General features: G+C 44.9%; 3 protein-coding genes across 4 annotated transcripts in view; all 3 read right to left on the bottom strand.

Annotated features, from left to right (window-relative positions):
* The window catches only part of COLQ (collagen like tail subunit of asymmetric acetylcholinesterase), a 76,821-nt gene extending 70,314 nt beyond the window's left edge, over positions 1 to 6,507 (bottom strand). For both annotated transcript variants that reach the window (XM_058729846.1, XM_058729849.1), the window contains exon 1: positions 6,301 to 6,507. In XM_058729846.1, coding sequence (XP_058585829.1) covers positions 6,301 to 6,406 — 106 coding nt within the window. In that variant the 5' untranslated portion in view covers positions 6,407 to 6,507. The remainder of the gene's footprint in view (positions 1 to 6,300) is intronic.
* The window catches only part of HACL1 (2-hydroxyacyl-CoA lyase 1), a 93,584-nt gene that overhangs the window by 21,527 nt on the left and 52,297 nt on the right, over positions 1 to 19,760 (bottom strand). The window contains exons 19-20 of the transcript XR_009261741.1: positions 13,595 to 13,778; positions 12,860 to 12,953 (exon numbers count right to left, since the gene is read on the bottom strand). The gene's annotated coding sequence lies outside the window, so the exon portion shown is untranslated. The remainder of the gene's footprint in view (positions 1 to 12,859; positions 12,954 to 13,594; positions 13,779 to 19,760) is intronic.
* Positions 14,457 to 14,867, bottom strand: LOC131511806 (10 kDa heat shock protein, mitochondrial). The gene has a single exon (XM_058729859.1). It carries the CDS (start codon positions 14,795 to 14,797, stop codon positions 14,489 to 14,491), a length of 309 nt encoding a protein of 102 aa, XP_058585842.1. The 5' UTR covers positions 14,798 to 14,867; the 3' UTR covers positions 14,457 to 14,488.

Raw genomic sequence — 19,760 nt, 5'->3', positions numbered from 1 at the left:
TCCACATGATCGCATTCTACGGGACTGAATTGGGGTCTTCTCACCATCTGGTGTGGGAGTCCCGCCTACCTGGGAAATCCTGTATTGGGGGAGGCATAGGATAGGTGGGCTCACAGTACCTGAAGAGAATGTCCGTGAAGTAGTATTCCCCTCATTCCAGAAGGTTTCATCCCCCAAAATACCCTGGTTGAGGCTCATCTTACTAGATCATCCTTTAGTTTAAATCCCCATGAAAATGCAAATACCTTTCATCAACAATAGCCAAACTATGGAGAGAGCCCAAGTGTCCATCGACTGATGGATGGATAAAGAAGATGTGGTATATACACAATGGAATAGTACTCAGCCATCAAAAAGAATGAAATCTTGTCATTTGCAAGAATGTGGATGGAGCTAGAGTGTATTGTGTAAGCAAAATAAATCAGAGAAAGACAAATATATAATTTCACTCATATGTGGAATTTTAAGAAGCAAAACAGATGAATATATGGAAGGGGGAAAAAAGAGAGAGGGAAACAAACCACAAGAGACTCTTAAAGATAGAGAACAAACTGAGGGTTGATGGAGGGAGATAGAGGGGCCGTGGGCTAGATGGGTGGTGGCTATTAAGGAGGGTACTTGTTAAATTTTTGTTTTGTTTTTTACATTTATTTATTTTTGAGAAACTGAGTGAGACAAAGTGTGAGCGGAGGAGGGGCAGAGAGAGAAGAAGACACAGAATCCGAGCAGGCTCCAGGCTCCGAGTAAGCGGTCAGCACAGAGCCTGAGGCGGAGCTCAAACCCACGAACCGTGAGATCATGACCTGAGCTGAAGTCGGACGCTCAACCGACTGAGCCACCCAGGTGCCCCAAGGAGGGTACTTGTTGTGATGAGCATTGGGTATTACACGTAAGTGATGAATCACTGAATTCTACTCCTGAAACCAATACTGTGCTGTATGTTAACTAAGTAGAATTTAAAAACAAACAAACAAACAAACAAACAAACAAAATGCAAATACCTTCAAAGGAGAGAGTAAGGTAGGTAGGCCCTACACACTTTACTATAAAATAATCTTTAATCTTTTGCTAAGACCTTTAGGCATTGATATGCTGAGGAGAAGGTAGGAGGGAATGGAGAATAAAGAATCTAGAGGAGAGTTTCTGGAGGGTAGGAGGGTAGTCTGCAGGACTTTAAAAGCTACTGTCACTATTTGTCCATGGACATCGATCTAAGTTAGTAAAATCCCTGGACTTAAAGTCAGAGGATGGGATTTCTGTCTCCAGCTCTCTTATTTTATACCAGCTGTGTGATCTTGAGGAAGTCACTTAACCTCTCTGAACCTTCACCTCCTCAGCTGAAAACTGGGAGTCTCGCCACACCCATCCCAGAGGTGCTATGAGAATTACATAAATCGAAGTGTGTGCAAGGTCTGCCCTTCTATAAATATTGTCCTTGGGTCTGTGCCACCACATTCTAGAAATTGTACAACCACTGAGCTATATCTGTGAATGGATATTGGAGCTGAGTCAATCCACAGACCCATAGCGAGCCCAGCCAGGGCCTGCCAAACCCAGGCTAGATCAGCTGACCTTGGTTGGCCCACAAACACGTGAACTTCAGTGATAAATGATTGTTATGTAAGCCACTGAGCGTTAGGATGCTTTATTACTCAGCGATAGTTAACACAATATCCCAAAATTACGGCTCCTGACACTTAAAATTTTAAGGCCATGTTCAAGAGAAATCATTCTAAAACATACCTGACACTTATCTGCCTTTTTAAACAAAATTAAGTGTACACAATTCAGTCTTCACTGGGCCATTCATGCTCATAATAGTGAGAAACAGTTAATGTGTCATAAGTCAATGGTGCCCTCAGGGGTTACCTACAGAACAGGGGCTCTAGAAATAATTCCGGTCTGCTATTCTTTTTGATCTCAGAACTATTCCCTGCTGATTGGCCATTTTTCTTGTAATCACTTTGGTCAGCTTTTTTTGTTGTTGTCATGGTGTCCATCGTAAGCATGAACTCACCCTCCCCAACCTAATGTGCCACACCACCCTTCCAGAAGCCTGCTATCTAAGCCTGCTCAAACGGTATCCAAAGCGACAATTAATAGACTTGGAGGAAGAGTCAGAACTAGTTTTCTGTGTATCAAATGCATGTGCTTTAACACTGGGCGTTCTGTCATCAATTCTGGCCTCTTTGAGGCTTTTTGCGCCCTTCTGTGGTTCTCCTCTGGGACCCGGCAGTGGAGTTTGCTAGGCAGTAAGCCTCTCTCTGGTCTAGATAGTTGGTGCTGTGTCTGGAGTTGTGGGAATACAGTCCTTCCTGGAGACAGTGAAGGGCTGGCTCAGCTTTGAAGGAAAGTACTGCCCAACAGGCCTGTAAGAGCTCTTTCTCCATCACACCCTTGCTGGGCCATTTAGCACATGCTGCCTGTGTTTCAACAGCGGATGTTCACAAATTCCCCCAGAGCAGAGGCAGCATCCGACTTGTCTCTGTGTCCTCTGTACCACTTAGCCCAGTGCTAGGCACATAGTAGGTGCTCACTAAGGTATGGTGGGTGGCCCTTGTGTCTACGAGCATAGGGCTTGTCTTCCTCAGAAGAGTAAGAATCTATAAGATTCTGAATATAGAATATTTTACACCAAATTATTGGAAAATATTTTCAAAGGATTAAAGTGATCCTGTGTCAAAGAACAGTTCTCATTTCAGGGCAGAAGTTTATTTCTGAACTGTGTTATGAAGAAGCCATGGTGACTAATTGTGGGAACAAGGCCAAGAGACTCTACAGGTGAAAGCAGATATTTTTTGCTCTATTGAACTGTTACCTTAGTGATTCTCCCTAGGTGCACTCCCATTGTTTGTTTGTTTGTTTGTTTTTTAAGTAGGCTTCACGCCCAACATGGAGTATAACCCGGGGCTTGAACTTGCAACCCTGAGATCAAGAGTCTGATGCTCAACTCACTGAGCCAACCAGGTGGCCCCTTCCATTGTTTTACCAAATGTCTAAGGACCACATTCACAACCAGAAGATCTGGATTTAGAAATTCATCAGGCAGGGGTGCCTGGGTGGCTCAGTCAGTTGAGCATCTGACTTCAGCTCAGGTCATGATTCAAATCTCTCACGGATTTGAGCACCGTGTCGGGCTCTGTGCTGACAGCTCAGAGCCTGGAGCCTGCTTCAGATTCTGTGCCCCTCTCTCTGCCCCTCCCCCACTCATTCTCTCTCTCAAAAATAAGCATCAAAAAAAATTAGAAATTCATCAGGAAGTGCCAGTGGATGTATGAGCTAGCTATTCCACGTTCCCACCCCTCCCTCTCACTCTGTGCCCCAGAAGCTAATTGCCATAGATTGTATCCAGAGGCTCCCCCTGCCCCCTAGCTTCAGGCTGGGTTTGGCCAATGGCAGGCACTGCAGGAGGAGCTGAGGCACCTGGGTGGCTCAGGCAGTTAAGCATCTGACTGCGGTTCAGGTCATGATTTCACAGCTCATAGGTTCAAGCCCCGTGTCAGGCTCTGTGCTGACAGCCCAGAGTCTGGAGCCTGCTTCAGATTCTGTGTCTCCTTCTCTCTCTCTGCCCCTCCCCCCCCCACACACACACTCTCTCTCTCTCTCCTTCAAAAATAAATAAAATAAAATAACAAAAAAAAGAGGTAGCTAGATTGGAGTAGAGAGAAGTTGGGGTACTTCTTGTCTATTTTCTCCCTGCTTTGGGTCCTTCTGTGGTCATAGCTCTTGTTCAATGGCCCCTCCTCCAAGGTTCCAAATCTTCTTAGGATCAATTTCCCTATTTCTTCATCTTGCCTTTCCTTTTTCTTTTCTTTTCTTTTTAATATTTATTGATTTTGGGGAGAGCGCAAGCAGGGGGGTGGGAAGGGGGCAGAGAGAAGGGGACAGATGATCCGAAGTGGGCTCTGCATTGACAGGCTGAGAGCAGACAGCCCTATGTGGGGCTTGAACTCACAAACCATGAGATCATGACCTGAGCCGAAGGTGGACACTCAACTGACTGAGCCACCCAGGTGCCCCTCTTCCTCTTGCCTTTTTTTTTTTTTAATTTTTTTTTAATGTTAATTTATTTTTGAGACAGAGAGAGACAGAGCATGAATGGGGGAGGGGCAGAGAGAGAGGGAGACACAGAATCGGAAGCAGGCTCCAGGCTCCGAGCCATCAGCCCAGAGCCTGACGCGGGGCTCGAACTCACGAACCGTGAGATTGTGGCCTGAGCTGAAGTCGGACGCTCAACCGACTGAGCCACCCAGGCGCCCCTTCCTCTTGCCTTTTTAAGCAAAAGCGTGGTAAAGACTTCCCGAGTTACTAATTCCTCAACTTTCCCTGTTGGCTCCCTTAACCCCACTCACACCTCTGAAAGTGGTCCCTTCGTTCAAATCTTCATCTGAACCATCTGAAGTGCTTCTTTTTCCTGTTGTTACCTTGACTGCTACAATCTATACAATGTCCTACCTAAAAGATGTCTACACTGCACCAGCAGTGTCTCTAGGGCAAGGAGTTAAAAAACAAAAAATCAGAGGTTCTTTTCTCTCTAGTTTACAGAACCTAGTAGCCATCTGAGTCTATCTAAATTAAATGATATAAAATGAAGGCAAGCCCCAATCTACAGATGAGAAGAATTATTATTCCTCCATTCACTCACTCATTCATCAAATATTTATTGTGCACCTACCATGTGCCAAGGCCTGCTCTGACCCTGGGGAACCAATGATAACATACAAGACAGTCCCTGCCCACATGATGCTTACAGTCGAATGCCGACTGTCTCCCAGAAGTCAGAGCCCATCAGAGGCAGGGCTAGAACCAGAAGCCAGAGTTTCCTTAAGTCTGGAGCCTTCAGCAGATTCTCAAAGGACTCTATTACCTAAATAAGGTTAAGAACCCACTGGATCAGACCGAATGAACTATCCAGCTGCCCCCCCTTAAATAGAAGGATCATGACCCACCAGCTCCCAGAAGTGTGGCGCTCCCAACTGGAATTTGTGGGGGCATATTGTCATACAGGCGTGGTGACACAACCACCCACCTTTCCTACCCTCCCTACTCTTCACCTCCCAACAAGTTCCCCTGTCCTCTCCTTCAGCTTCTCCCATTTTCATAATTACCCTGTGCCCTTCTCCGAGCCCTTCCCTCAGGGCCCACAGATGCAGGCAGGCCTGGCCGCACAACACGTTGCTGAACTGATTTTATGAACAGAGAGGGGCTGGGGTCTGGATTCTGAGACATGTCCTCTCTGAGAGCCTGTGTTTTCAGCAAAGGCAGTGAGAATGAAATGTCTGCCTACGTGAAAGTATTTGTGAGATTCAAGTTGGAGGGCATGACTGAAACCGCCTCTGCTGGGGGAGAGGGGGGAAGCCAGGGGCGGCTGAGGTGAATTGAGGGGGGCTATAACGGGACAGGCAGCAAAACCAGGGGGTCTGCCTGGCTCCCTCAAGCCCTCTGGAAACATTTGAGTTTCCTCAGAAAGGTTTAAATAGGCCATGCCAGTAACACAATACTTCCCCTGCTCTGGGTCAGACAGGACGAGGGCAATCTGGTGCCTGCTGCCCTCAGAGAAGTTTGGCAGGTCAGCTTAAAAAGCCCTCTTCCCCAAATCACCCAGCCCTACCTCTGACAGACACAGTCCACTCTAGGCCAGGCCAGGGGCACTCTGGAACCCTCCACATCCCCTCAGAAATCTCCCATCTCCCACGACCTCCAGCTGCCCTATTTGGGCAGAAGTCTCACCGCGGGAAGAAGGCACAACAGGAAAGCAGCCAGCGCTGGAAAAATGGGAGACCTAGGACTGAGGCTGCAAGGGTCCCTGCCCACGGGCGAATCACTGGATTCCCCTTTTCCCTGCTGGGACAGGAAGGGAAGAGCTCAGCGGAGGCGTATTTGCTCCACGACATCCCCCTTGAGTCAAGCCCCCTTCAGAAGGGGTTGGGGATGTGTTCACAGAAATGTCTGGGGCTCACTTCTCCCTTCCATGCTCTCCTCTGTGTCTCTTTTAAGCTCCCCACGATTCCCAAAGTGAAATCACGCAGCAAGTGGGGAGAAGTGGGAGAGGCAGAAACCATTTTTAAAAGGGTCTCTGGCTTTGAGCAGCTGGGTGGGGGCCACTTGGAACAAGGACGGAGCGAGCTTCTGAGACAGCTCGGGTGACAGGAAGCTGCTGGGGTGGCTGTCTCCCTCCAGCCTCCTTCCACCGAGAGCAGAAGGGGGAAAATATCAGGACACGCTGCAAAATAATCTTCCACCCTCCCCCCCACCCTGCCCCTAACGGATGGAAGAGAGGAAAGTGTGGTCATCATTTACCTGCTGAAATTGGGAGGACGCTGTTGATGAAAGTAGGCTGAGACACGATAAAGCGGAAGAAAAGCTGCAGATAGATTCCCAAAGTCACTGGATTCAGGACAACCATGCTGGCTGGGGTCTGGCAAGTGTCAAGTTCTCTGGGCAAGACTGCTCGGGAAGCCTTGCTTATCTCTGCCTTTGTCTTCCTCACTGCTGTTTGCGCCTCTCTCTCCCCCCTCCCCCTCCCCCTCTCCCTCTCTCTCCTGTCTCCCTCTCCTTTCCCCATGCCTTTACCAAGAAAGAATGCCAACCATTTCCCATTAAACCTTCTCCGTACTACACAGGGTTATATTTATCTCCCGCACTGAATCAAATGCCCACATTAAAATACTATGTCAGAACTTCTGTTTTGGAGACTGAGGTGAGTGGCTACTGAAGAGGCGGTGAAAAGGCAGTTGAGTCTCAAACGTTCACTAGAAGCAGTCCTCAAAGGCAGTCAGATCCCCAATTACCCCCCAGCAGCTGCCTGCTCGGAACAGAGGTGTCCAACAGCACCACAGAATCACTGAATTTCCACAGACACAAATCCCTCTGCTGTCAGCCTGTGACACTTTTACCCGCTCGGTGACAAATGCAAAGTTGACCTTGGATTATTTTTCTTTAATCGTCCAATAAAATGGGGGAGGTGGATTTTCTCAAACAGCTTTCTCCAAGAGAAAGTGTTTGTTCTCCCTGCAGAAGCAGCACCCTTCTATCTCATCCACAGCAAAATAAGTGAAAAGACAGAAAGTGAATGATTATCAAATTACACTTGGAGAAAGAGCATCAATGACTTGATCTTTGGCTGGGCAAAATCCAAGTAAAAAGTGCTGCGTCCTTAAATGAATACCTCTTATGAGTTTATGAAGCCTGTTACAGAGATCCTTAGATTATTAAAATAATGATCTACAGAGTTGCCCAGTTGGCTTTAATGCACATAACGTACTCCCGGGGCCCCGTGGGAGTTTGTTTGGGAGTGGTTTGGGAGTCCTGGCCTCTGGGGTGGGCGTCGTTGGGGAAGAGCACCTTTCCTCATCTCTGGGGGAGGCAGAGCGTAAGGCAAGGCTCCCTGGCTTTCGCACCAGTCTCGTCCGCCTCCCAGCTCTGCTGTGACAGCAGCCGCGTGTTTGCCATCTCTGAACCTCAGTTTTCTCATCATAAAATGGAGGCAGTGTTCCCTTTAAAGGTATGCCGGAAAGGTTAAATGAGGTAACACGGATGGATCACAGATGAGGTAAAATCTGTGTATGCAGACAGCAAAAATGAAACGCAGGGAGCTGTGGTGGACTGGGGGTGATGATGGCCACTGAAAATCCGTCCCGTCCCTGTGCGCGTGAGCCACTCTCCTCGGCAAGAGCTGGAGTCTGTTTCCTCCCCCATTCAACTGGGCTGGGCTTGTCATTGGCTTTGACTAGTACAGTGTGGCAGAAGTGACACTGTACCACTTCCAGGCTGAGGCCCTAATGGGCCCGGCAGCTCTGCCTTTGCCTTCTAGAAGCTGCCCCATAAAGCTGCCACATAGGAGAGTCTGAACCATCAGATAGCAGCAGGGAGGGGGAAGCAGCCAGCCCCTGTCTGGCCATCTCAGATGAGGCAACAGCCACATGAGGGAAGCCAGACCACATGGGTCACCAGATGACAATGGCAGTCACAGCTGAAGAACAGCCCAAATGAACCCAACCCAGAATATGGATTCATGAGCATATAAAATGGCTGTTGTTTTAGAATGATTTATTGTACGGTCATAGGTAACTGATAAGGGGCTTATAAGGAAATCTTTTGAAAGCTTGAAGAATATACTTAGGTTATATTCAAAATTAACAGGACGGGGTGCCTGGGTGGCTCAGTCAGTTAAGTCAGGTAATTTCAGCTCACATCATGATCTCATAGTTTGTGGGTTCAAGCCCCACATCAGGCTCTGAGCTGGTGATGCAGAGCCTGCTTGGGATTCTCTCTGCCCCTTCCCAACTTGTGCACATGCTCTCTCTCTCTCTCAAAATAAATAAATAAACTTAAAATTGTTTTATTTTATTTTTTATGTTTTATTTTATATTTGAGAGAGACAGAGAGAGACAGAGTGCGAGCAGGGATGGGGCAGAGAGAGGGAGACACAGAATCTGAAGCAGGCTCCAGGCTCTGAGCTGTCAGCACAGAGCCCAAAATGGGGCTCAAACTTATGAACCCTGAGATCATGACCTCAGCCGAAGTCGGACGCTTAACTGACTGAGCCACCCAGGTGACCCAAACTTAAAAATTTTTAACAGGACAGCTTCATGGTGCACCCATTTAGCTATTCCCAAACTATTTAACAGAAGGATCTGTGATTGTTGGCTAAACCCCACTAGGAAATTCTCAGGCTTGTTCTTGTTAACTTTTGAAACCTATAGTCCCAGCAGTGGTCTTTGGAGAACGTGCTACCTGGGAAGAAGGTAACTCTTGAGTAACCTGCTGCCAGAATCTGAACTTTCACCATCTAGCTCAGATCCCTCCTGTGAAGCAAGAGTGATTTCTTCCTTCTCTCAGCACACAGTTCTCACCACTGACTCTGCTGTTGGCACAAAGTGGGTCAATATGTCCTGCCTGCAACGCCTGCTATTGTTTTTGAGCTGCTTCTAAACCACCTTGCATTGCTATTTAACTTGTGTTAATGTCTCCAGAGATAGAGGACGGTCCCATAGCTCTGTGTACCCCAGGACAGTCCTTGCCACCTAATCCTCAACAATGTCAGTTAATTTGATCAAATCACACCACCACAGGATGAAAAGAAAAGAAAAGAAAATGGCATAGTTTTATGCTCCAGCCACACTAAACAAACTGCATTACCCAGCACCCCTTTGTGCCTTTGCACAGACAGTAGCTGGTTGGCCCAGGCCTGGTACAAGAAAGGACTTTGGTAAGTATGGGGAGAAAGTGAGAGGGAATGTGGACAGCCAGCCACGCAGAATTAGAGCCTGCACAGGAGAGGCTGCATATACACATTCAGGCCACTGGGGGGCGAGTCACCTCTACCCTCTGGGGAGGCCCCAGCACAGAGGTATTTATAAGCCCCAATAGTTATGAAACAGCTCTTTGTAAATTTCCATTTCCCATGTACTGTGTATTTTATGAGTCTATTTCTTACAGGGTTACCCTAACTGACTGAGAAGTTATCTTTCTTCAAACTCTCCTGGAAGGGCTCTCAATCTTTCAGAATCTAATAACACAGGCTATTAGATTACCTAGAAGGAAATTATTTGAGATTTGTGAAAGGCTTATACCAACAAAGCCAGTCAAAGCTAGAGCTTTCTCTCACAGGCCTCGTAGGTAGGAATGTATGGTATACAGATAGGCAATCTGATGGTACTCATCAACACATGACATACACATGTGTCGTTTGATTCAGTATTCCACAGAAATACTCATTCAACTGCCCAGGGGTTGAGGTGCAAGGATGTTCGTTACAGCCTCAGGTCTGAAACAGCCTAACTTTCAATGAATATGAGATTGGTTGAATAAATCATAGGACTTCTCTTCAGTGAAACATTATACAGTCATTACAAAGAAGAAAGTAGTCTTTGCAACAAATATTGCTGGAAAAAGCAATATTTGGGAAGAAATGGTAAGAAAAATCAGTCTTCCATATGCAGAACAAACAAAATTTATTCTTAACTCTTACTTTACCCCATACATAAAAATTATCTCAAAATGGATCATAGACTTAAGAGAGAAAATCATTAAACTTCTAGAAGAAAACACAAGAAAATCTTAGTGACCTTGGGCTAGGCAAAGATTTCTCTTCAAATTAAAATTTTTTTCTTAAATAAAAATGGCATATATTTAAGATATATGGCACGTTTTGGTACACATATATTTTGTGAAATGATTACTGCAGTCAAGACAATGAACATATCTGTCAACTCATATAGTTACCTTTTTTCTAGTGAAAACACTTAAAAACTACTCTCTTAGAAATTTCCACTGCACCAAAACAGTATTGGTAACCGTAACCCCCATGCTATATGTTATTATTCATCCTATATAACTGAAACTTTGTACCCTCTGACCAATGTCTCTCCATTTCCCCCATCTTCCCCAGCCCCTGGTAATCACCATTTGACCCTTGGGTTCTATGAAAAAAAGTGTTTTAAATATTAGGACATAAAATGCATTTAAGAAAAATGTTAAACTGGACTTGATCAAAAATTTTAAACTTCTGCTCTATGAAAACCAATGTTAAATTGAAACGACAAGCCAAAATGAGCACCTGGGTACCTGGGTGGCTCAGTCAGTTAAGCGTCTGACTTTGGCTCAGGTCATAATCTCATGGTCCATGAGTTTGAGCCCTGCATCGGGCTCTCTGCTGTCAGCACAGAGCCTGCTTCAGATCCTCTCTTCCCATGCCCCACTCATAAACGTGCTCTCTCTCCCTCTCTCAAAAATAAACAAACAATAAAGAAGAAAAGAAAAGGCAGGGCAGGGCACCTGGGTGGCTCAGTTGACTGAATGTCTGATTTCTGCTCAGGTCATGATCTTGCAGTTCGTGGGTTTGAGCCCCACGCTGGGTTCTGTGCTGACAGCTCAGAGCCTAGAGCCTGCTTCAGATTCTTTGTCTCCCTCTCTCTCTGCCCCTCCCCTGCTTGCACTCTGTTTCTCTCTCTCTCTCTCAAAAATAAATAAACATTAAAAAAAAAACCTCTCTAAAAAAGAAAAGACAAGCCAAAGACGATAAGTAAATATTTGCAAAACACATATATGATAAAGGATGCATATTCAGAATACCTAAAGAACTTTACAAGTCAAAAATAATAAAGCAAGCCAATTAAAAGAAAAGGGCAAAAGGTGTAAATAGATACTTCACCAAAGGAGATACGTGAATGGCAAATGAGCACATGAAAAGATATTCAACATCATTAGTCATTAGAGAAATGTAAACTAAAACCTTAATGAAACGCCACTACATACTACTAGAATGGCTAAGTTTAAAAAGACAGACATTTCCAAGTGTTAGTAAGGATGTGGAGCTGCTGGAACTCTCACACATTGCTACTGGGAATGCAGAATGGTGCAACCGCTTGGGAAAACAGTTTGGCAGTTTCCTTTAAAGTTAAATATGCACTTACTCTACCACACAACAATTCTATTCATAGAAATGAAACCGTATATCCACCCAAAGACTTGTACGTGAATGTTCATAACTACTTTCTTTGTAATAATGAAAAACTAGAAACAACCCAAATGGCCATCTACTGGTGTAACCAGTTGTGTACAATACGATACTACACGGCAGAAACAAGTCATCGGGATGAATCTCAAATGCATTATGCTAAAGCCAACACCACAAAAGGCTACATACTGCATAACTCCATCTATAAGGCATTCTGGAAAAGGCAACACTACCGGATGGAGAACAGATCAGTGGTGACCAAGAGTTAATGGTCGTGAGAATCAGCTACAAAGGGAACTTTTGGTGGTGATGGGGGATGTTCTTTATCTTGACTGGAGTGGTTGTTTGCCTCCTTTGTCAAAACACGTCAAACCGGGGGCGCCTGGGTGGCGCAGTCGGTTAAGCGTCCGACTTCAGCCAGGTCACGATCTCGCGGTCCGTGAGTTCGAGCCCCGCGTCAGGCTCTGGGCTGATGGCTCAGAGCCTGGAGCCTGTTTCCGATTCTGTGTCTCCCTCTCTCTCTGCCCCTCCCCCGTTCATGCTCTGTCTCTCTCTGTCCCAAAAATAAATAAAAAACGTTGAAAAAAAAATAAAAAAAAAAAAAACACGTCAAACCGTATTCTTAAAAAGGGTGAGTTTTATGTGAATTTTCCTGCAATAAGCTTGACTTTAAAAAAATGAGGCAAAGATAGTTTACATTTATGCATGGACGTGGAAGGCTGTCCAGAGAATATTACTGACTAAAACTGCAAAGGTGCAGTGCATCTGACCAAACATCTGAACAAACAAGCAAATCTATTTATCAATTATGCATATGTGCAGAGAGAAAGATCTAAAATAATACACATTTCACACTTGGGGATGGCAGTATGTAGGATAAGAGATGGAGGGAAATTCCCTCTTTACTCTTATACATATTTGTATTGGAAATTTTTGCAATGAGTGTAACTTAATTTGTAACTTAAAAGATATATTTTTTAGCAGAATCAGAGTCTTGGCAATCTTAGGAGTAAGGAAGGAAGGAAGGGGGGGAATAAAAGGTGTCTTTTCTCCATGTATGAGATCCAACAAGTCCCTGCCGACGTGCTGAGAGGAACAGATAGAACATTTTGATTGGTTCTGCCAGAGAACAGATCTCTGAGCATGTTCTGGCCTGGAATTAACGATGATTCAGTTATGCTAAGGCCCTGGCCACCTCCTGCTGGCAGCTGCACCAGTAGGAGAGAGATAAGACAGGGCAACTGAGAGGCCCAGGGAAAGTCCCTCCTCACAGCTCCCTGTCCTCTGACAACTCAAGCTGAAATCAGAGCCAGAACCCACAGAGCCTCGAGATGCAACAGAAAGACCCAGCAGAGAACCAGAAGAACGAGTAAGTCTAATTAGACGAATTAGACTCACCAAGGCCTTGAATCTGCAGTTCTAATCCCAGGGCAGGGAGCTTGCTGTCCTCACTTTCAGGGAGGAGATTTGCACTGAGTTGGCCTCGAACTACCTGGATGCAATCACAATAACAACAATAATCTTACCCAATTCAGTGTTTCTCAAACTGTGCTAGAGGTGCTCCCACTGTAAGAGATATTCCATTTTTACAAGGTAGAGGAGTTCCCATAAATTGAGAAACACTGTCTACTTTATGCTCCTCTTGGAAATTTACAATATATATAAGTATACTAAAGCCACTGGTGTGTCCTGTAGTAAAGAAACCATTTTACTTGCTTTTACCTCTCAAAGTATTTGACTCTCAAACCCATTTTTATTTAATTCTTATTTGATTCCCCCTTTTCTTCTTATCTAGGTTCTATACAATAAATACATTACTGATGTGCTAGATAAATAATTACAATGTAGGGCTTTATTTTTTTATAAAATCTTTTTTTTATCATTTTTCCCCATTTGTTGTTCATGCAGTGAACAACAATGAGATAAGACTTGTAATTCCTATTTTACAGATAAGAAAACTAAGGCTTATGGGAGGCTCTGGTGACAGCAGCAGACATTGGGTCACTGGCAGGTGGAGTGATTACCAGCAAGACTGGACCTGAACCCTCGTGCTGGTACACTGAGCCAGAGGTCATCAGCGCTCCCAGGCCTGGACTTGTTCTCCAAGGGAACATCAATCAACTTCATCTTTACCTGGAACTGGACCTAGAAATGCTGTGAGTCCAAGAATCGTTCAGCTCTGAAGATGCGAAAGCACACTCTTGGTAGGGAGGACAGGAAATTTTTTATGGTAGGAAGTTAGGGAGGGCTGGAGACTTCAGAGGAGATCTCCCAATGGTTTACGACAACCGAGGAGTGATGGTTCTTGAACTGAAACCTGTAAGGAGGGAAAACATCCTGATTCCCAAGCAAAGCCAGTTTCCTGGTGTTACTTATTTCAAGGACAACAGAAAGGTATGAACTCAAAAGAATAAAGCCACCAAAGAACATAACAGATCTTAGCCCCACTTTTGAAGGTCAGGCGGTGAGTTTACCCCAGATTTCCCCTAGGGTGAACCCCAGAAAACTTAGTTGAATTCACTTCATTCTCTTCTAGCCAGTCCAAATGCATGTTTCTAGTTAACCACTGTTTGAACTTACCATGTGTTCATTGCAAAATTTTATTTTTACATATTTATTGGAAGAACATTACCACCCCAGTTCCCCTGCCTCCCCCTTACCTAAACCCCACTGCCTCATCACATCACATCCAGCACAGCCCCACTTAGAGACAGTGGTTCTTCTTATCTTCTAGGAGATTAGATGGAGTACAAAGGAAGGGCTGCCCTCACAATTTGATTTGGTTCAAGGTAAAGACAAAGCATCATTTTCAAATGATCTAGTCTCTGTCCAGCTGGAGGTAGCAATCATACCTTTCTTTTTCTTTTTCTTTTTTTTTTTTTTTTTTTTTTTTTTTTTTTTTTTTTTTAGTTTGGATACCATTAGTTTATTATAAAAGAGACATGAAAATTATTTACCTGATGAAAGATTTCACAACTTCACTGGAATGGGCAGCTTCACTTCATGCCATTTCAATAATGATTTATTTCAGTCTACATACTTTCCGAGAATGTCACCATCTCTAAATAAGAAATAATCCTTGTCATCTAGAACTACTTTGGTGCCTCCATATTCTGGGAGAAGAACTTTATCTCCAACTTTCACACTGACTGGTTGGATCTCTCCACCCTTTCCTTTAGAGCCTGATCCAACAGCTACTACTGTTGCTTGCAAAACTTTTCCTTGCGATTTTTCTGGAAGCATAATGCCTCCTTTGGTTACAGTTTCGGCTGCACTCCTTTCAACTAAAACTCGGTCAAAGAGAGGAAGAAACTTCCTAAACGCTTGTCCTGCCATGACTCTGGCCACCGCAGTTCCTACTCTGCTCTTGAGCTGCCGCCGCCGCCGCAAGGAGACCCGCAGTCAGCAATCATACCTTTCTATGGCATGTGGCTGTGTTGGTTGGCAAGGCCCTAGAACAGGACCATTCCTAACACATCGATAGGCAGATGCTGACCAAGGCTCTCAGGTAAAGGGTGGGAAAGGGCACTGCCTGTGTCACATATAATGATGCATCCTCCCATGGCATCGTGGGAAGGGAGATATTGGCCAAGATAAACAATAATCGGAAGCCGCTGAGGAGCCTTTTAGAATTACAGACTTCTAGGAAACAATACGCTATGACACAAAGGACATACACGGGGACTGCAGTCCATGTTGCTTTGGGGTCCGTGTAATTCCTGTAACCAGGAGGTTCTCCATCCTGTAGGCTATCATGGAACAAACTGCATAAACTGGGAGCCACAGCGTTCCATATTACTCCACTCCTTAGTCTTAAAGTGCTTTAAAAATACTCAGCCCACAGAGAAAGGGTGGCCTGCAAGGCCAAATATATAGCTATACAATCTAGGATAAGAACAGGTGACTTTTTTTTTTAAGCACTAGAGAGAAAAAATTTTCCATCGAGTTATCATGGATTATGTGATTACCTGTTTCCTTATATACAGAGTTACCCAATATAACTGTGATGTTTCACAAACACATGCATGTCCCCAGGAAGTGGAGGCAAAAGGCTAAACTGGAGAAGATGGAAACAGAGAAAGAATGATTCGGGAAGGTAAGAGAGGTCAGAGGACTCATTCATTCATTCAACAAATATTTACCCAGTTCCTACTGTGCTCCAGGCAAAGATCTACGAGTTGGGGATTCAGTGTGAATCAAATGTAAGAAATTTCTAGCCCCCAGGGACTTAACTTCTAGTGGGAGTCTCAAGACAGACAAGAAGCATGTATAATAAAAGGTCCATGTTATTATATTATTCATCGTAATCAAGAATAACGGAGAGATATAATTAATCAAGAGAGCCTCATGAAGGGAAGTAAAAGGTAAGAAATTAGGAAGGTAAGAGAAAAGTTTGCCTTTAGTCGTCAAGGGGGGGTTCATGAAAGAGTCTGAGGCAATTCTGACCTTACGGGATGGAAATACCAACATCAGCCACTGTTCACTAAACATCTATTGCACTTGTACATATGTACTTGTACATTTTTTGAAAGCCTCACAGCCTCACAGCAACTCCATGAGGTAGGTGTTACTATCTCCATGTGACACATGAAGAAACCAGGGCTGATAAAGGCAATTGAGGTAATCTGCTCAAGGCCGCAGAGCTAGAACACAAAGCTGGCTGCATACCCCAAAGCGTGGATTCTTTACACTGTACTATTCAGCCCCAGGCCCAGACACCACAGGGAGAGGGCAGGTGGGTGAGGGAAACTACTCTGGCCCAGGGCTTAGAGTGGGCATGAACATGGCCTTTCCAGGGGCCACCAACAGGGCCTCTTGTCCAGAGTCCTCAGAGGGAAACAGAATGGGCTGAGCCTAGGTGACAGATGCTGGCAGATTCTGACAGCCTGGAATGGCAGAAGGTCACTTCCAAATGGGAATGACTCTACAATGACTGGATGGGGGATATTTTATATGTGCTCAGTGCATTCCAGCTCCCACTCAGGCTGGGAATTGCTAGCAGGGACAGTTTGCCTTGTGTTCTCCCTGGCCTGACAGTCAATTCCAGAATACCTGTTCTTCTATACTCCCACCCCTTCATGTCCAAATGCTCCCAGTTTTCTCAAGTTCAAATGTTTCCTCTCCACGAAGAGTTTGCCAGGAGGAATGTGTTCTACCCCCCAGCCCCCAGGAACTTCCCTAGCACATTCTTGGATCTTCATTCTTGGCACTTGAAGGCAGTGTGCGTGGGGTCAACAGCCACAGTTTAAGCATGGCTTTGAAGCCATTAGCCAGTTCAAATCCTGACTCTGCCACTCACTGTGGGGAAACTCTTCAGGAGTTCAATAAAGATAATATTCCTTGATGTTATCTCTATGAAGTAGAGTGATTAACCTAGAGTTTCCTTGGGCTAGAAATACCCACGTCTCGGGATTCCGCTTTTTCCCTTCAGGACTCCTGAGGAGGGGCTTCCACGCAAGCCTTACAGCAGCCAAATGGGAACACTTTATCACTTGTCATAACAACCCAGACAGAGTCTGGCAAAGGCTGAGTTGGAAGGTGTTGGCTAGGCCTGCAAGCCACAGAGGATGGCCTGCTTCCTCCCCCAAAGAATTGTGATGGCCAGCCCTTCTTTGACCTTCTGCTTTCCCTCCTCCACCCGCCACCAACCCTCCCCCCCGCCCCCCCCCCCCCCCCCCCCGCCCTGCCGCCGCCACAGGAACAAGAATGAAGAAGATGCAGCAGAGGCCACACCTGGGTGAGCAGCCCCTAGGAAGCCTCCTGACCCCATGTACAGAAGGACAGGTGGCTCTCCCACAAAGCTGATCTTTAAGGTGGAGTGACGCTGCCCATGGGCAAAATGGCCCAATCCATGTCCTGGGTTCTGACCAACCAGACCGATAACTCCTTTCCTTCTAAAAAACATGGAGACATAAATTTAGAAGGGGATGGCCCAGGGTGGAAGTATGGGGAGAGAGGTCTCCTCTTTAACAGTATGGATTTGATATAGCCTTCTAAACTGCCTTACACAATGCTGCCACATAATAGGAGCAGTCTAAACTACTCAGAAATAAGAATACTTATGTGGGTATGTATATATGCAAATACGAGTATAGATCTAGTCTGTGTGTTCAACCTTATAATATGCGACTTAGCTGTATTTTATTTCTGAGTAAGTTGTTAATCACTTGAGCACAAGGCTCATGACTGCTTGATCCCTTTATTCCCCTAAGTGTCAACTCAGATACACAGCAGGCCTTCCAAGTGTCAAATCGGTTAATGAAATGGTTTGGATGGTATACACAGGACAGATAAACTACACTGCAGTATATCCAAAACCTTAAGAGTAATTCACACCGGGGCACCTACGTTGAGCATCCTACTTTGGCTCAGGTCATGATCTCATGGTTCACGAGTTCGAGCCCCACATCCAGCTGCTGTTAGCACAGAGCCCACGTTGGATCCTCTGTCCCCCTCTTTCTGCCTCTCCCTGCTTGTGCTCTCTTTCTCTCTCTCTCAAAAAACATAAATAAAAAAACATTTAAAAAAAAAAAGAGTGATTCATACTGGATCAAGAATTCCGTTGTGATGTTTCAGAACAGACTTTTCTATTGCCAAGGGAATCATGAGTTTGCAGCTGCAGAGGAGTCAGCTTTAAGTGAAATGACACATGTAAGGCAACTTGTGCATAGGCTGGTCTTTAATTTTTTTTTTTTTAAGTTTATTTATTTTTGAAACAGAGAGAGACAGAGCATGAACGGGGGTGGGTCAGAGAGAGAGGGAGACATAGAATCGGAAGCAGGCTCCAGGCTCTGAGCCGTTAGCACAGAGCCCGACGCGGGGCTCGAACTCATGGACCGTGAGATCGTGACCTGAGCTGAAGTCGGACACTTAACCGACTGAGCCACCGAGGCGCCCCTAGGCTGGTCTTTAAATGTGAGGTTCCAGAGGTCCCTCTGTGAATTGGTGCCTTTGTGAGGGCCTTGGCTCCCACCTGCCTCCCCCAGGCTCTCTCTATGATGTGCCAGACTCTTCCCATGTCAGTGATACCACCTGGCCCGCGACAAAAGAACCAGCTCAGCCCAGCTCTAGCTTCAGGAAATAAATGTCATCAACCCCTAAAAAATAGACTTCAGAGAGGAAGATGCTGACATACCATCAACTACAGTCTGGGATTCTCCACACACTGCCTGAAAAATGCATGAACCCAGTGTATTTGTTCGCTAGGGCTGCCCTAACATAACACCACAGATTGGGTAGCTTCAGCAAACAAATGTGTTTTCTCACAGATCTGGAGGCTAGAAAATCTCACAGATCTGGACAGGAAAAAAAAAAAAAATGGGCCAAGTTTTCTCTCTTAGATGCCTAAAACTAAAAACCTATGAATGTGGAGTAAGTAGATTTGGCATGCACCAGACTTAGCATGCTCCAGATCACCCAGAGGGTTCGTCAAAACACAGATTTCTGTTTCTGACTCAGAATGTCTTCGAAGCTGGGTGGGGGTTTACATTTCTTAGATTTCAGGGTGCTGTTGCTGCTGGTCTACTTTAAGAACCACTAGTCTAAGGGTTCAGTTAGCAAAAGGAGTGTATCCACAGTGATTGAATTATTGGGGCATAATTATCCAGATGACCATTTGTTTCCATGGCGAATTCTGGACAAATTTATAACTGCCCTAGAGAATTCTACTTTGTAGCAGTGTTCTTCTGGTCTCATCTTCTATGTTCCTCCCCTCCCTTTACCATTGTATTCACCCTAAAAGCGTGTATAACCTTATTTCCAGATTACAGTTGTAACTATATTTTACTTTATTGGTGAAGAAATTCTCTGGAAGAGGCCTGTGGTTTGCAAATTCAAAGACATACTTTGAATTGAAGCCAATTTAAATATATAGCTCATTACTTTTTTTTGTCTTTCATATAGACTCCAAATTTCTTCTACAATTCCCCCTTTATGTATCAGTTTGAATTGCATTTTTAAAACTGAATGGTTCTTGAATTAGGAACTCCACAAACCCAAGGCAACTGGTAAGCGGTAGCATCCAATATGCAAATGACCTTCTAAAGTAATTTTCCATTTTTATTCCTGCCCTATTTCAGTCAGTCTGGGAGATTCTTGGAAAGAACATGTGCTAAACGCATTTCCATTCATATTAGTAGTTGGCTCCATAAATAGCCAATTTGTTCTACTTTTCTCTGGATCATCCTCAAACCTATTAGCCTAAGCTGAGTCACACTGTCAAAGAAAGCTGACATGGTTTATATTCAAATAGATCAAACTTGTTAGTCCCGGTATACAACCATAAACACATTTAGAGAGA

Source organism: Neofelis nebulosa, chromosome 5 (assembly GCF_028018385.1).
Source record: "Neofelis nebulosa isolate mNeoNeb1 chromosome 5, mNeoNeb1.pri, whole genome shotgun sequence".
In the NCBI taxonomy this organism is placed as follows: domain Eukaryota; kingdom Metazoa; phylum Chordata; class Mammalia; order Carnivora; family Felidae; genus Neofelis; species Neofelis nebulosa.
Note: the sequence above shows the minus strand (reverse complement) of the source record. Positions and strands in the feature narration are given on the sequence as shown.

Bases quoted from the DNA above. Each gene is read 5' to 3' on its own strand.
- LOC131511806 (XM_058729859.1), bottom strand. From the start codon at position 14,797: ATGGCAGGACAAGCGTTTAGGAAGTTTCTTCCTCTCTTTGACCGAGTT.